The sequence below is a fragment of the Gavialis gangeticus genome, unplaced genomic scaffold (genome assembly GCF_001723915.1).
Source record: "Gavialis gangeticus isolate Ggan-Ray unplaced genomic scaffold, GavGan_comp1, whole genome shotgun sequence".
Taxonomy (NCBI): Eukaryota; Metazoa; Chordata; order Crocodylia; family Gavialidae; genus Gavialis; species Gavialis gangeticus.
This window is the reverse complement of record NW_017729026.1, coordinates 13,319,849-13,337,665: the sequence shown is the minus strand read 5'-3', so window position 1 is coordinate 13,337,665 and position 17,817 is coordinate 13,319,849. Positions and strand designations below refer to the sequence as shown.

General features: G+C 42.9%; 1 protein-coding gene across 1 annotated transcript in view; it reads left to right on the top strand.

Annotated features, from left to right (window-relative positions):
- The window catches only part of LOC109299696, a 104,859-nt gene that overhangs the window by 59,574 nt on the left and 27,468 nt on the right, over positions 1–17,817 (top strand). Inside the window, exons 2-4 of the mRNA XM_019520216.1 lie at positions 348–407; positions 4,301–4,307; positions 15,272–15,303. Of these exons, the coding sequence (XP_019375761.1) occupies positions 348–407; positions 4,301–4,307; positions 15,272–15,303 (99 nt within the window). The remainder of the gene's footprint in view (positions 1–347; positions 408–4,300; positions 4,308–15,271; positions 15,304–17,817) is intronic.

Here is a 17,817-nt window from a genome sequence, read left to right as displayed (position 1 = left end):
GAATCGTAGAAAAGTAGGGTTGGAAAGGACTTCCAGAGGTCATCTAGTCCAACTTCCTGCCTGAGGCAAGATCATCCCTATCCAAACCACCCCATACAAATCTTTGCTTAACCTATGACTAAAACTAGACGGTGAAGTCTGTTACACAACTATAAGGCATAGTATCCTGACCTGCCACTGATAAACAGGGGGGCAATGTCAGTCCATGTCCTGCTGTTGTCAGAGTTCTTAAATATGCTTGAGAGATCCAAGGAAGATGGCAAAATCCTCTAGGTAGGAATATCTGGGTTTCAGTCCCAGCAGAAGTGTTGGCACACTCCAGCTAAAATCCTCAGCCTTGGCTGTAGCCAACACCCAGTGTTTCTGAAGAACGTGAAATATTGGAAACCAAAGCTGTTCTTGATCCTGTCTATTCCTTTCCAGTATTGAAGCAGTTCTTTATCTTGGTAAACTGTTTTATTGCTAGTTTAATTAATGTCTTGTAACATAGAGTAAGCATAAGGAAAAATTTGGTTTGAAGTTGTAAATTTATATTCAGTTTGGTCTTACAAAACCTGACCTTTAATAACCCCCAAAATAGATCTGTAATTCTGCTTCTAATTTTTACCATCTTTGATATAATTTGATCAAGTTTTACTCCTCTAAAGGATTCAAGAGAGCTGATATGAACTCACCAAACTTGTCTGTGGTGATAGAAGTTGCTTTTGTCTTCTGCTTTTTTCGCCTTGCAAAAAATGCTTTATTTCCAGGTCCAGTCACCATTTTTGATTCCTCAGGGTCTCCCTGCTGCTTTGCAATTTCTTCTTCTTGTAAGTTCCTTTGGAAAAGAGAACTTCTCCTATCAATCCATTTATATAGCTGCCCTGAAACATTTAGAGGAAAATGTTTCTTAAGCCTGAAAGTGGTTAGAAAGAAGTGATGCCTTTGGTTTGTGCCAAATTCCTCCTGAGGTTCTGGCTCTAAGCAGCACTCTACCCCAACACCACCACGTGACCCCTAAATATTTTCTCTTTATGCAGGAATGGTCACTTGAGATGGATCTCTATGGCAGGTATGCTCAACCCCCTGCCCGCGGGTCAGATTTGCTCCCCAGTACTGTCATTTAGCCCACAGGGCTCGCAAGAGATGTATGGGGAGCCCTGCAGACCATGGCCCTGCACACTAGATTGGGCACCCAGGTTGGCGTGAGACCCAGTCCCAGCACTCAGGGCTGAGCAGCTGTAGCATGGCACCCCAGAGTTCGATCCCTGGTGAAGGTGGTGCAGGGCCTCTGGAACAGGCAGTACAGGTCCCAGTTTGGCCCATGGACCAGTCCCTCACCATTCTTCTGGCCCACAGGGCCAAAACTATAAGCATCACTGTCTATATGGCATTCAGTCTTGATATCCCTTTAGCATTTTTCTTGAAGAGGGCAAGCTGTACCCAAGTATTTTAGAAGCCACTGACATGTAATAAATCTCAGAACAATAAAACATAAACTAATGTTATATCCATATTGTTCTGCTAAGGACAAGCAGGATGACCTGGATAACCATGAAGTTTACTTGATATCAGTTATGAATAAACTAACTGAAAGATTGATATGGGTGGCATCATTATTATCAGCAGTCAACGTGCTGTATGGAAAATAGAGATCACAGATGTCTAGTAAAGTAGGGTTGAAAGGGATCTCTAGAGGTCATCTAGTCCCTGCCTGAGGCAAGAGCATCCCTATCTAAATCATCCCATACAAATGAATCCTGTCACATGACTATAAGGCATAGTTCCCTAACCTGCTACAGGTAAAGCAGGGGGCAATAGCCACAGCCTACCTGAACAGGGTGCGGGGCCCAGAGCAAATCAGCCCATGCAGGGCCCTGCCCCTGCTCCAATCCTGTGTGCCCCAAACCTGAAGAAGATGCTGCCGCCATTGACAGCAGCAGCATTGGTGGTGGGAGGTAGTGAGCAGCTTCGCAGGGCCCAGGGCGGTCACCCCGATTCACCCCTCCGCCCTGCATCCCCCAGGGATGGCCCTGGCAATGGCGGCCAGTGTCCTGCTGCCGTGAGAGTTGTTTAAAATATGTTTGAGAGATCCAAGGAAGATTCCCCACCACACTACAGCAGAAGGAAAACACTCCACAATCTATATCAATCTACTATAGGGAAAATTGCTTCCTAACACCACATGTGAAGATCAGCCTGACCCTGAGTGAAGGTACATGACTGTCTAGCCAGGAATATCTGGGTTTTAGTCACAGCAGAAGCAATGGCACACCCCAGTCAAAATCCCTGGTCTTAGCCCCAACAAGCAGTGCCTCAAAGGTGAAACCACCCTCCTCAACATGAGTAGCAATTGCGGGGGGGAGATTGCTTCCCAGCTTCATGTGGCAACAAGCAAAGCCCAGAAGCATGAGTAATATTAAATACCCTCCATTATTCTGCTTGGCAACCTGGGAACAGCAAACATGACTCCACACATCACCTCCTCTTTCTAGACAACCAGAGCTCCCCTTTCTGGGTCCCCTTGCAAATCTTATCCTAGCTTCTTTAATCTTTTTTCATAACTAAGCCAGTTGTAAAGCTCTGTTTCATTCTGGTGAGGCTACATCTGTGGTTGTGTCCAGTTTTGGGCCCTACACTATAGAAAGGATGTGGACAAATTGAAGAGAGTCCAGTAGAGGGCAACAAAAATGGTTTGGAGACTAGGGGACATGACTTACATTGAGAGGCTGAGGGAACTGGATTTATTTAGCCTGCAGAAGAGAAGACTGAGAGGGGATTTAACAGCAACCTTTAACTACCTGAAGTGGGGTTCGAAAGAGGATGGAGGTAGACTGTTCTCAGTGGTGGCAGGTGACAGAACAAGGAGCAACTGTCTCAAGTTGCAGCAAGGGAGGATAGATTGGCTGTTAGGAAAATCTCTCTCACTAGCATGGTGGTAAAGCACTGGAACAAGTCACCTACAGAGGTGTTGGAATCTCCATCCTTGGAGGTTTTTAAGGTCCAGCTTGACAAAGCCCTGGCTGGAATGATCTAGTTGGGGATGGCCCTGCTTTGAGCAGGGGGTTGGACTACATGTCCTCCTGAGGTCCCTTCCAACCCAAACTTCCTTTGATTCTGCTGTTGCTGAGTATGGTCCTCTCCGATGTCAACCTGATGCTACTTGGCCTTCTAAGAGCTTTGAAGGAGTTGGTCTGTAAGATGCCCCACTGCCCTGCCCTCTGGCTAATAAATCTCAAGAAAGAAGGGAAGTAGTCTGTTGTGGGGCTGCTAATCCCCCAGCACAGACAGGAACTTGGATGGGAGATATACATATACACATGAACACATATACATATTATCTACCTATCACCTATCTATCCATCTATCTACGTACTACCTATCTCACTGTCTATCTAGCTCTACTTTGGTGAGGGTATAAGGTGCAAATCTACTCAGCCTCCTACTAAAAGCCTTGAAGGGACCAGTCTGTAAGATGCTCCCTGCCCTGCCACCTGGCTATTAAGTCTGGAGCAGGAATGGGGCTGGTCAGCTACAGGGCTGCTAAACCCCAGCATGGGCAGGGCTGGGGCAGAGTCACTCCAGTCCTCACAGGCCCTCGGGCACAGTCCAGGGTAGGGAACACTGCACATGGCATGCAAGGGACTGAAACCTGTGTGCACGTGTACTGGTGTGTGTGTGTGTGTGAATGCTGAAGTGTGTGCATGTGTATGTGCTGAAGTGTGTACGTGTACTGAAGTTTGTGTATGTGTGTGTGCAAACACGTATCATGTGTATGTGTGTGCATCTGTGTGTACATGTACTTGAAGTGTGCGTGTGCATGCGTGTGTGTGCTGTGTGTGTAGGAGTGTTGCCAACTCATGATTGTTGGTGTTCTTAAAGTCTACGCTTCAGGAACGTGAAAAACTTAGCACTTTCTTTTATTTATATCTTTCTAGATATATAGATAAAAGAACGAGCTAAGTTCATCACAGTCACATAGTCATCTCCTTCTCTCTCTATAGAGAGCCAGCCTTGTGCCAGGATAGACAGTTGCACTACAGATATTCAAGCCATCTCTTCCTTGCTTCAGGTCTCCTAAGTGACCTGTATTTCCTAGTCATTCACAAGGGCACTTGCTTACAAGCTTAATTTGTTTACAACTAAAATATTTTTAAGTCCTACAAAACCATCTTCTCCCTTAGGCTCCATCACGAACCCTAAGGTCAGCAGAGAGCAACATCCCACGAGTACCATGAGTGTAGCAAGTTCGCTTGGCAACATGTGAGAAGCCATTCTCAAAAAGTTGCTCCAACGCTCCGGACCTTCTAGATAGATGGAGAGACAGACAGACAGAAAGAGATAAAAGAAAGAGCTAAGTATTTTCACACTCCTGAAGCGTACGCTTCAAAAACAACGCCAAAAAAATCACGAGAGTTGGCAACACTTTGTCCGCACTAAACTCTGTGCATGTGGCAAACGGGAAAGGCGGGAAGATCACGTGAAACACCACCTCCCCTCGCCATCTTGAGTAAGGGCAGGGAGCCGACAAAGGAACAAGGGAGGGCTGAAGCGACGCAAATGGGATTTCCACCCAAATCAAAGATGGCTGCCCCCTTTCCCCGGCCCGAGGCATCGGCAGCGCTCTGCCCTCCGCCCCACGGAGCGTCTATGGTGCGGGCGGCTGACGGTCTGCCGCAGGGGCAGCGATGTGAAGCCCAGCAGTGGCGGTAGCACGGGGGGCACCGTGCCACAGATCCTGAGCAAGGTCTGGGGGTCGGGGGAGCGGACCGCTCCAAGCCCCCAGGCCGGGGGGCTCTCCCCCACCCCCTCCATCCCCCCATGTCCCTGAGCATGCTGGTGTGCAGGCGTGTACACACGTGTACATGTCTGTGTCCCAGTCTGGCCCCTGCCTGAGCTGGGGGCTGTGGCATTAGCAGCCCTGCACCTGACTGGCGTCTCCCCTTCTTCTCTCCCCACCCCTGCCTTGCACCCCAGGATGGGCAGAGCTTCCAGGTGGTGGAGGAGGAGAGCTTCACCAAGAGGATCCTGCCCCAGCACTTTAAGCACAACAACATGGCCAGCTTCGCGTGGCAGCTCAACTGGTGTAAGTGGATGGTTCATGGATGAATGGGAGAAAGAGTCCAGTGGAGGGCAGTGGAAATGGTTTGGGGGCTGGGGCACAAGTCTTGTGAGGACATGCTGAGGGAAATGGGGTTATTTAGTCTGGAGAAGAGGAGGGGTGGGGGAGGGATTTAATAGCAGCTTTCAACTACCTGAAGGGGTTTTCAAAAGAGGATGGAGCTAGACTGTTCTCAGTGGTGGCAAATGACAGAACAAGGAGCAGTGGTCTCAAGTTCCAGCAAGGGAAGTTTAGGTTAGAAGTTAGGAAAAACTTTCTCACTCGGAGGGTAATAAAACACTGGAACAGGTTACCCAGAGAGGTGGTGGAAGCTCCATCCTTGGAGGTTTCTTAAGACCTGGCTAGACAAAGCCCTGGCTGGGATGATCTACTTGGGGCTGGTCCTGCTTTGTGCACGGAGCTGGGCTAAATGCCTCCTGAGGTCCCTTCCTACATCAGTTGTCTATGGTTTAAAGTGCCCTGCTCTGCACTGCCTTTCTCCCCTTCTCCGTCTACCTGCTGCTGAGTGAGGCATCCCTATGGGCCTGCTGAGCCTGACAGGTGTATTAGATTAGTGCCCCACCATCACAAAATGACCTCAAGCTCCTTCCTATAGCCGTAGAGCCATGATTCTCCACCAGGACATTAATTCTCCTCCCACCCACCCCCTCGCAGGGGATGCCTCAAGATCCTTTTGAGGGTGTGTTTATCAGCACTGTTAGGTGTACAGATGTGTCTTGCCAGGTAGCACCCTGGCAGTTTCATGTAGGAGTCTGTGGTTGAGGTTTTTCAGAGGTCTTGGCAACAGAAGAAATGCTCCTGATGTTTTTCTGGAGTCAAAAGAGTGAAAACAAAGAGGTGGCATTTTCCCAGCAGACTCTCTCCAGATGTGCCTAGAGTCTAAAAGTTGAGAAGCACTGCTTCAGGCGAGCACTTCTATGCTGGTTACCACGTGCACACATCTTGGATGCATCTTTGGGTTTGGGATCTGTCCTTGGTGTTCCCCCCTTCCTCAAACTGAACTGAATCCCGAACTGTCTGGCATCCAGAACAGCCCTGGATCTAGGGTAGACCTTGCTTAGGTGGGAGCTGAGCTGTCACAATATAGAGGCTGTATCTGGGCAAGAGACGTGGCATAGTGAAGCACCTGTGGAAGTAAGAGATGCTCAAGGCACTGAGGTTGATAGGACCCAATATCTTCACTTCCATGAACAATGATAATTCTGAATTGATTTTTTTCAAGATGGAGTTGCCTTGAGACCATCCCACATAGCTTTTGGTTGTCTTCATAATTAGCTGTACTCTGGACCTGTTTGACCCCTGAATAGAAGGAGCAGGGGGTGGAGGTTTAACATTTGTCTAACCTGTTCATATCTTTTCCTAGTATAGAATGAAAGTGAGACCTGCCTTGATGGTCTGCTCGTGGAAGTTAATGAAACCCAAATGCTCCCCTGTGGATTTAAGGGAGGAGTTTCTACTTGGTTAGTTAATTATCCAAAGTATAGGCCACCCTTTCCAACAAAGGGTGTAAGAGAATGGTAAGAGAACAGAAGAATATAAAGCAGGGGAGGGCACAAGAGAACAAAACACCTTAAAAGGGGTATTAGAATGTCAACGTAAAACAGACCCATTGAGTGGTATCTCTGCCTCGCTTTGTTTGCTAAATGCCTGCCCAAATAGGAAGGTCTTACAGTGCCTCTGAAAGATGTCTAAACTTGGGCACTGGCAGGCCTCACAAGGGAGGAAGTTCCAGAGCTTTGGAGCAACTTTTTGAGAATAGCTTCTCACATGTTGCCAAGTGAACTTGCTATGCTCATGGTACTTGCAGGATGTTGCTCTCTGCTGACCTTAGGGTTTGTGATGGGGCTTATGAGAGCTGAAGCAAGGAAGAGATGGCTTGACTATCTATAGTGTGACTATCTATCCCAGCACAAGGCTGTCACAGGCCTAGTTCAGTGTTTATACAGTGACTGAGCAGTAGTTAAAGAAAAGGTTTGTGGAGTCTTCTATGCATCATTGAGTACAGCACAGCAAAACTGCTCTGTGTGATTAATCCAGACTGATTCCACTTGGCTGAAGGGTAGCTTTTCTCTTGAGTGAAGAATTTCTTGTTGTTTTGTGGATAAAACAGCTCAGTCCACATCTGAGGGGAAAACTTTTGTGTTGTTCTATTCATTAAATGACTCAGGATCTGATCTCTTTGCTGTCTGTTGAAAAGGAACAATCTTTTAAAGGGGTAAATGTTAAATTTTCCGCTTGGGTTTCACTCCAATTCACACCAATTTGGAAGTGGCTGGAGGGCCAGAGGGCTTCAAAATGATGGCCAGTGTCCTAACTTTTATTGGGTGCTAAAGTGCAGGTGGAAGCAAGTGATTTAGTTTTTAAGGTCCCAAGTTATCTATAGGCAACCAGTAGCCTGCTATCTTTAAGAATGCATAATAAACAATCCCATCACATTGACTGTCTTGTTTATTATCAGCCTGCATCCATCTTTGAGGATGGTGATTGCAAAGATGGCAGCAGAGACACGCTGATAATTTTTGAAATCCTGAGATTTCCTTGATTCTAGGATGTTGACTTGTACTGAGGTTGAGTATAGGATATAAAATGTACAAGTGCAATGTAATGCCTGCGCTTGTATTTTTGGTCTGAAATTCAGAGTTCCTTTTAAGACTGAAATGTTGGAGGCTTATGAGTAGTTCCCAGCAAAGAGGATTGCAGTTCTTCTTCCATTGTTTTTTCTTACCCACCCTCTACCATCTGTGCCTCACAAGACTACAACCTTTGTTTCTAGATGTAGGCCTCACACTTGCCTTCTACCACCTTTTCTACCTGAATACTAAAGTAATGTAATTTATGTGGGACTAAATTGCACAGCAATGTTAAAGCTGCAACTCGCTTATTAAGCAGGATTTTACATGAGTAACCTGCAGCTGATGCTGTATGACATGCATCATTTGCATCTCTGTTTCTGGGTGGTATAAAAGGTGTAGAATTTTGCTTTGCAAAAACAAAAATTTCCCTTTTAAGGCCAAGTGGCATAAAAAAAACCACCTATGTTCCTATAAGATGGCAATTGTGCCATCTAAATTAACATAAACAGGAGGGGTCTAGAATTGGGGCATTATTTTATGGAGGATCTTCTTGCACTGGCTTCCTGAATTGGTGTGCTAGAATCTTAATTTGTGTTGGACCATGCTGCAAAGCCCAGTTTTTGACTAGAAGGGTGGTATAGGGGTAGGTTAATGATCCTTAAAGGCAAAGCAGAGGAAGGAAAGGGATAATAAGCCTTTTTGGGGTTTGGCAGTGGAAGAAAAGACGTTTAGATTGTTTTCACTCTTTGTTCCTCAACACACATTTATACATTCAGTCTAGTTTGCCAAGTGGACCCTATCTTCAGTGAAAGCCTACTTAATAGAAGCCAGAAATGTTATCCTTCACCTTTATTACTAACTCTCCCGTCAAAATCATGTCAAAGCTGGGAACCCAGTAGCATACATTTGTGAGATCATAGGAATTGTAGAAAAGTAGGGTTGGAAAGGACTTCCAGAGGTCATCTAGTCCAACTTCCTGCCTGAGGCAAGATCATCCCTATCCAAACCACCCCATACAAATCTTTGCTTAACCTATGACTAAAACTAGACGGTGAAGTCTGTTACACAACTATAAGGCATAGTATCCTGACCTGCCACTGATAAACAGGGGGGCAATGTCAGTCCATGTCCTGCTGTTGTCAGAGTTCTTAAATATGCTTGAGAGATCCAAGGAAGATGGCAAAATCCTCTAGGTAGGAATATCTGGGTTTCAGTCCCAGCAGAAGTGTTGGCACACTCCAGCTAAAATCCTCAGCCTTGGCTGTAGCCAACACCCAGTGTTTCTGAAGAACGTGAAATATTGAAAACCAAAGCTGTTCTTGATCCTGTCTATTCCTTTCCAGTATTGAATCAGTTCTTTATCTTGGTAAAATGTTTTATTGCTAGTTTAATTAATGTCTTGTAACATAGAATAAGCATAAGGAAAAATTTGGTTTGAAGTTGTAAATTTATATTCAGTTTGGTTTTACAAAACCTGACCTTTAATAACCCCCAAAATAGATCTGGTATGTCTCTATGCTTTTGCCACATTCATATTATGGCTTCTGTGTATTGTGGGAAGAGAGATGAATGTGACTTTCAGAGAGAGAGCGAGAGGGAGTGTTTACATATGAATTGCTGATGAAGGCCACCCTGACTAAAGGATTTTTTATGGAATGCAGCCATGGAATTATTCCGATTCCAGAAACCACATGATGGTTGAAGCATTATTTAGATTTAAATAATATTAAACTATGTGATATTAAACTAATTGAAAACAGTAAATTTGACTCTTCAAAGTTATCTGCAAATTATTTAGGCATTTATAACTAAAATTGCTATGCTAAATAACTCATAGCATTTCAAAATTACCTGAAAAAAATCAAATTGGTTACTTGGTGAGTGTGTAGTACCATTCTCATATGAGATTACTGGAGGAAGCTTATCCAACAACTTTCCCCAGTGACTACACGGTTTCAGGAAAAGGTACTGCTAAAAATCATTGCCTCTCCTCTCCACAAACAGGGGCACAGGAACTGTCTCTTAAAGAAAAGACAAGTAACTACAATATCCTTCAGAGAAGGGGAGTGTCAATAAAGGACAAGTCTAGTCTAAAAGAAGCCTTTAGAAGGAATCACACAGAGGTCTGAGGTCAACTGGTTCCCTCAACTGAATAGAAATGCTGCTGTTACTGCCAGGCAGCTGGTTTTAAACTTTGGGTTGAACAAGAACCACAGGCGAGGGGAAGTGCAATCACACCACTGTGCCTGTCCTGACACCAGCTACCTTCTGCACTGTCTAGCTGTGGCCTAATCATATAGTCAGCCACTCTGAAGGCAAAATTCCCTTCTACTGAAGTGCCTGAGAGTTTTACTTGTACAACCAGAATCTCAGAGCATATATCATGCAGAATTTCATAATTAAAACTTGGCGGTGTTGAAGCAATGTGGCCATGAAGGCAAGAGAATTTCTGTGGGTACTGTCTTTTCCTGGGCCAGCTGCACGGTTGGGATAGACTTAGACAAATAGGGATCCTTTCTATATATGTGCAAGGAGCCTGCTCTGACATGCTGGAAATCCTGCGTTTCAGAGCAGACTCGATTAATCATAGAAATTAACATGCTCCAACAGACTTGTTTTATGTGTATCAGTGTCCCTGAGCTAAAAAATGGCAGCGGAGTACTTTGAACTAAAGCTCAACAAACAAGATTTAAATTCAAAGTGCACAATCATCAGCTCCTCTATGACCGTTTCAGGCTGGACATAAGGAAGAACTTCTCTACTGTCCGAGCCCCCAAGGTTTGGAATAGACTGCTGCCGGAGGTGGTTCAAGCACCTACTCTGAATGCCTTCAAAAGACATCTGGTCGTTTATCTTGTTGGGATCCTATGATCCCTGCTGACTTCCTACCCCTGGGGCAGGGGGCTGGACTTGATGATCTTCCAAGGTCCCTTCCAACCCTAATGTCTATGAAATAATACAAACACAATCTTATTTTAAAGAGGACCATTTAATTCAATTGAAGACCAGATATGTAGGGATCTACTCAATTTGTGATTCCCATAGAAACTGCAAAAAAGGCAGTTTATGTGATCACCAGGTAGACTGGTGTTTCCCATGGTAAGGGGAGCATCTAAGATGGGAGCAGCCTTCCCCTCCTCCCTCCACTGCTGGTTGACTGAGAGCACTGCCTTTTGTGCAGGCCACACCAGCTATCGAAGTCTTGAGAGACCAAATCAGAAACACATCTGTCTATCCGTCTTACTGAATTATTCACCAAAGCCCATGGAGTGAATGGTTCAGTGATGTACTGCTCTGTTTAAACACTTGAAATGGCAGCATGACACTTTTCTGGCATGAAAAATACTGATTGTCGTAAATCTGGAAGTTCTATCTGTCATCTTCCAGATGACAGTGAATCATGAACAAGCAAACCTGGAGTCACTTTCTTTTGCAAATGTCTTGGTTGTTTTAAAATTTTGCAACATATGTTTGCTGTTTCAAATAACCTTTGGCCAAGAAGAATGATAATCTCTTTAATCTTTTTCACAGTTTCTGTATGTCTGTATTTGTTCTGTATTTTTTTGGTAGGGGGTTGTCCCCTTTCATTTGCCAAACATAAGCTTTTAAATGTTGAATTTTGAGGCATTCATAAGAATTCACCCTACTGTAGGAATATGAGGCGCATCCAAGCCAGTGTGCACTGTACTGCAGTCCAGTAACAAATCACCTGCTAGATCAGAAAATCATAGAAAGCTAGGATTGGAAGGGACTTCAGGAGGTCATCTAGTCCAACCCCCTGCTCAAAGCAAGATCCTCCCCAACTAGATCATCCCAGTCCAGGCTTTGTCTTGCTGGGTCTTGAAAACCTCCAAGGATGGAACTTCCACCACGTCTCTGGGTAACCTGTTCCAGTGTTTTATGACCCTCCGAGTGATAAGATTCTTCCTAATACCTAACCTAAACTTCCCTTGCTGAAACTTGAGACCGTTGCTCCTTGCTCTGTCATCTGGCACCACTGAGAACAGTCTAGATCCATCCTCTTCAAACCCCATTCACTTCAGGTAGTTCAAAGCTGCTGTTAAGTCTCCTATCAGTCTTCTCTTCTCTAGACTAAATAAGCCCATTTCCCCCAGTCTTTCCTCATAAGTCATGTCGCCCAGCCCCCTCACCATTTTTGTCACTCTCCACTGGAATCTCTCCAGTATGACCACATCCTTTCTGTAGTGGGGACCCAAAACTGAACATAGTACTCCAGATGTGGCCTCACCAGTGCTGAATAGAGGGGAATAATCACTTCCCTTGACTTACTGGCAACACACCTACCAATGCAACTGGTTCTTTCCATTTTAATATGATCCTAGGATATTGCTCCCAAGCATCCAGGGTCTTTCAGATTAGAGTAACCTGAACACCATATGTTTCAGAGCTCCATTACGGTAGGAGAGCAAGAAGGAAAACTTCTGTTCTGTTTGCTCAATATTCAAATCTTAAAATAACTATAAGCAGAAAAAAATTAAAAAGTGCTTCGATTTTTAAACTCTTAACTGCTTACCTGTCTGGCTTATGGTAAGTTTCATGGCACTGGATTTATGTCTATGTCTCTTCTGTCCTGATGCCCAGGGTCCTACCCAAGGAAGTAAGGCCTGCCCACTTCTCTCGCTGTCAACACCCAAGGTCTCCAAACAGATGGTATGACCAGTTCAGGAGCAAGTATGAGTTCTCCCCTTACCCTGAGATGCATTCAGAAGTTCTCAGGACAACTACCAAGCAGTTTGTACTGTTTGCTTGGAGGTCTTGAGTACACACCAGCAAGAATGAGCAGGCAGGTTTTATTTCCTCAGTGGTGAACACAAGGTCAAGAGAAAAATGACATGGATGTAACATAAGTTATTTTATGAATGTCCTGTTTTCTAAAGTAATTGCTTGTGATATTTTCCTAAACTAAGCCTACTGGTACTCTTTCTTTATGACCATTAAAAATGGAGTTTCAAGATTACAGTGGATGTTCTAAATGAAAATCCTTTGTTGAATTAGGTTTACAGTAGCAGTTGGGAAATATTTTTGTAGAGATATCAAACTCAAATTTTGCTGCTGCTTTTCTTTTAGATGGCTTTCATAAGGTGATACAGTCTGACATTGGACCAGCCAAGCAAGAATGATACAGTTCTGGTAAATAGCAACACCCTTTTTTCAGAAAAGAAAGCAGCAAGAACTAATTTCAAAGATTAAAAGGAAAGTAAGTGTTTCCTCAATACATTTCTGGTTAATGCAAATTTGAGTGAACTACTTCCAAGTATGTATTTCCATTTTTTTTCTATAAGGGGAAAGTTAAGAAGTTTCTAAGCACAAATATGCCTGATTTGTGGTCTTGTACCATCTGTCATTGGTGCTCAGTTTCTAAGGGCTGAATAAGCCTCTCTGTTATCAAGGGCTGTTGCAGAACCCAAGCAAAATACAGCAACTATTTCATATTCCTTTTATAGCCGCATGTGATGATTGATGTTTGGCTGCCTCTATTCTGTGGTATTTTCATAATTTTACTCTGTGTGCTTTTAATATTGACATTGTAAGGAGTACTTCAGCCCTAGTGTTTGAAGTTCTTCTATCGGAAGGATAGAAACAGAACAGAAAATTACAAGCTTATCACAGGTTTCTTCCCTCTGGACCTCACGAACCTTCTAAAACAGTGGTTCTCCAGCCATGGTACCACAGCACCCCGGGGTGCCTCAAGATCCTTTCAGGAGTGCTGCAGGTTGCCAAGCAGTGTTAGCACTGTTGTGTGTGCAAAGATGATGCACATGATTAACCCAGAAATTTCAAATAGGAATCCATAGTGTTAAAAGAACCTGTTTTGAGCTTGCAACATGAAAATTTCTCTCGTTTTCAGACTACAGAAAAAATAATAAAAGCTAGTATTTTCCAACAATTGAGTTTATCAAGATGTTCCTTGGGTTTAGAAAGGTTGAGAACCATTATTCTAATGTGATGTAACAGACATTCCTCCGTCATCCTTACGTACTGCTAATTTTATATAGTGTTAATCTTTTGATTGTTTAGGAACCTTTGCCTCAAATAGAAAATGGTAAAATAGGACCAGAAGAAGTCCACAATATATTAGCTATTGTCCATCAAATGCAAGGAAAACAGGATGTCTTGGATTCTACACTGGAATCCTTAAAGTGGTATGTTGAATCCCTTGATAAATGACCTTTTAAAAAAAATACTATATAAGAAATTATGAAATTTTAAATTAAGCTAGTAATAATCCTGTTAGGAAAAACACTAAGGGAAGATTTTGCCATCTGTTAAGGTACAGTAGTTATCTTACCTTGTGTCATGTATAGAAAATTTATCTTCCTAAAAAACTGCACAACCCCAAGTTGGTCTATGGGCCTGCATTAATGGAGTGAATAGAGTCACCATCAAACTTGGTTATTACCACCACCACGTATTGCTCTGTCTGTGCCACTGTGTAAATACTAATCATATTACAACCTCCAAGTTTATAATTACAACGCTTTAAATCTAAACACTATGTTTAGAAGCGCATCGCTGACCAAATTGTGTTTATGTTTTTGGTGTAAACTGTACCTTTCACTTTTTATTGCCTCTTGGTGAGGCAGAATGAGTGTTTTGTATGCTGGCTTAATTGGAAGAGTTCTGCAAATATTTCTGTATATGGAGAAGCCAGGGGATTGGGTGGTAACTTTATCACAAATTTAGAAAGAATAAGTTTGACAGTTTTTCTTGCCAAATATTAGGATTCTGATATTGGACTGGTTTTTAGCATACATGTAAAAGATTAAGGGATAATGTTTTTAGCTCTTGGTTTCCCCATGTCTCTGCATATAAACCTATTTCACAAGTACAGATACTTTTTGGGGGGAACTCAAACTCTGTTATCATTTGTCTGAAACTGTCCAAATTTATCCTTGCAAAATCCTTTCAGTTTTCAAGTGATATTTTTAAAGAATTATATGATGATTGTTGCTTATCCCATAGGTTGGATTTACTTCTAGTAATCTTATGGATTAATTTGAATTCTTCACATATTAACCGTTGGTGGGGTTTTTTTTTTGCCTCTTTTACCTCATTTCAGGTCAAGCATGCCCGATACTTGTATTAGTGTGGGCCAGGTCAGCAGCTTTGGTAGCTTGCCGATGCTGTTTTGTTTAGAACACAGACACACACACGATGTCAACGTTGTATGTGCCAACATATATCAGTCTGTCTTAATGAATGGCTGGAAACTGCTTGCTTCTGTTTGCTAGCAACAAAGCATGGCAGTTTGTGACCTTTGTTTTAGCCTTTCTAGTTATACGATGAGGAATGCCAAATGTAGAGTAAAGCTCGCTGTCCCATATACTGTAGTTTTTAATGCCTGTATTCAACTGAACAGTTTTCCTATTTAAGACAAATTACTAAGCTAGAGAATGAAGTGATTCTTGAGAAGCTCTTTTTTTTTTGAAAGAGGTACCAAATTAAAATCTTGATTAATATTAGGGTTACCTCCTGTTATAAATTTTCAACAGTACATATTTTTGTCTGCCTGAAATGGAGAAGAGTTTTGTGTTTTGAAAAATGAATTTTTAAAATTCAGCAATTTTAAAAAAGCAGCACATTCAGCATCAACAGCTGTGTGAGACAGTGAGTAACCAGTTCTCATAGTTACCAAGAATAAATTTATCATCTGTTTAGAATATGTCTTGTGCTAGTGTCAGTTTTATACTTGACAACCTGACTCCAAGTGTCAGGATGTGTAATCTGGTAATTATGTATGTGTACGTATATAAAGCTCATCTGTCACTTCTAACTACAGCCATTAGATGAGGGAGATTCACAAGTGAAGTGCAGTTGTTCCCAGTACCCTCTTCCATCTCTTTTTTTTTACACAGGACAGTTAGAGAAGTCCAACATTTGGCCTATTTCTTTTTAGCTCACAAGGAAGTTATTTAAACAGCCATGTGTAATCTTAATAAAATGGTGAATTTGGACAGGAGATATAATCAAAATTGGTTTAACTTGCTTGGTTTAACATGCAATATTTTTTTCCATAAAATATGAATACCTGATGTGCACTTGTACAGCTGAAAAAAGGGAAGGTTAACGTAGGCTCTCAGTGTAAACCTGCCTGAGAAATGAGGGGGAGGAGGAGAAACCCAATTCCAGTGTGAAAAATGTAGATTAGTTTTCAGATATTTGAATTTGAAATGGCTGGTTTTGCTCATGAGTTTGGGAGGTGGGGTGTTGTTTGCTTTGTTTTGTTTATTTTTGTTTCTGGTGTATGTGTGGGGTTTTTTGGTCCCCCACCCAGTTCCCATACCTGGAGCTATTTAGATCTATGGGTATATGCGGTCATGTTGCTGAAATATCAGTTAATACCTAACTACCTCTTACCAGGAAAATTTTTATTTTTGTGCTCAAGTCACAAGAGTCACATTTATAGCTCTGCTGTGAGCTTCCCTGCTCTGACTTGGCTTCTCTCAGGTTCATAGATTCATAGATTGTGAGGCCAGAAGGGACCCTGGAAGATCATCGGGTCCAGGTTGTTACCAACCTGTAAAATTGGAATAAGTCTTCCTTTCTCCTGTCTTTTAGATCTGTTTATTTAGATTGTAAGTTCTTGAAGGTATGTATTGTTCCTTGCCACGTGTCTCTATAGTACCTAGTACAATTGCTCATGTCAGTTCAGGCCTGTGGGTGACATAAATTAATATTTGGCAGGAGAAGATAAGTATTTTTAAAAGGTGACAGCAATACTTCTGTAATAAAGGTAATTTAATTGCTGATCTGAGTGATTACTATTCCAAAAGTTAGTTTCTAACCTGTTGCATACTCCCATAAATACTGGTATGTACTAACAGCAAACAGTAATGTACAGAGGTTGCAATACTAAGAGAAATGGAATTGGAGGATACTATTGGGCAATGTGCATGACTTAACTTTTGGAATTTCCTGATCCTAATGGTTGGCTACTCCTCTTTAATGTGGCATTAAGGTATTTAGTGCATTTTCCTAGAGCAGGATGTTGCAGATTGCCAAGAGAGACACTTACAGGAAACTTCAAGACAACTATATAATCTTTTAATTTAAGTAAATGAGAACACAATGCAGCTATATAATTGTATCTGGTTCTCCAAAACAATCCTTTTGTTTAACCCCCACCCCCGAGAGAAAGAGAGCCAAATATCCTTTAAAACAGCAGCAAAAAAATCCTTCACTGTACAGTAATGCATTACTTCCAAGATTATTAATGGTATTTGAAGACTTGCCTGGAATCCCTGCTGTCTATAGCATTAGGGAAGTAGTTCTTTCACTTAAGTCTGTAATAGTCTACAAGATCCATTATAGCCCAGGATCCTGATAGGATAATATTCCTGCTCATAGGCTTTTTGCAAGACAACTTAAACTGCCTTCCAAGGAGCCATGCTACAGGCCTGGGGAAATGGATATATTAAAGATGTTGCCAAAGAGAAGAGGGTTGGCCTAAATAGTAGGGCTATGCAAAGCTTTGGTCACTGATTCGATTCGGGGAAGATTCGAACCGATTCGGCAGCTGAACCTCCAAATCTGAATTGAATCAGGAGACCCTTTAATCTCTCCGAATCAAATCAGAACCCTCTGAATAGATTCGGAAAGATTAGACAATTTGGACATAGACACAGCTTTAAATGTTTTTTCTACATACCTCAGGGTACCAAGCGGCTCTTCAATGCTGAGATGGCAAGGCAGGTGGAGCGTCCCACAGAAGCACAGCAGGGCCCTCCGCATGTTCGGTGGCAGACCCAGAACTACTCCCAGTCCACTTCTGGGTTCGCTGCTGAGCACGTGGGGGGCCCCTCCACACTCCTGTGGGATGCTCCATCCACCCCACCATAGCAGTGTTCATAAGCCACGCCTGTTACCTTGAGTTATGTAGAAAAAACATTTAAAGCTGATTTCTCCGAATTGGCTTCAAATCTTCAGATTTGGCCAAATTGAACTGGGGACAGTGATACAATTCAACTAATCAAATCACTGTCCCTGATTCAGGCTGAATCCAAATCCAAATCAAGTACTATCTGTTTTGCACACCCCTACTGGATAGGAATTGGTTGGGAATCAAGTTTTAGTGTTGGTTCTGAATCAGGAGTGTAAAATAGGTGTGCTTCATGCTACAGC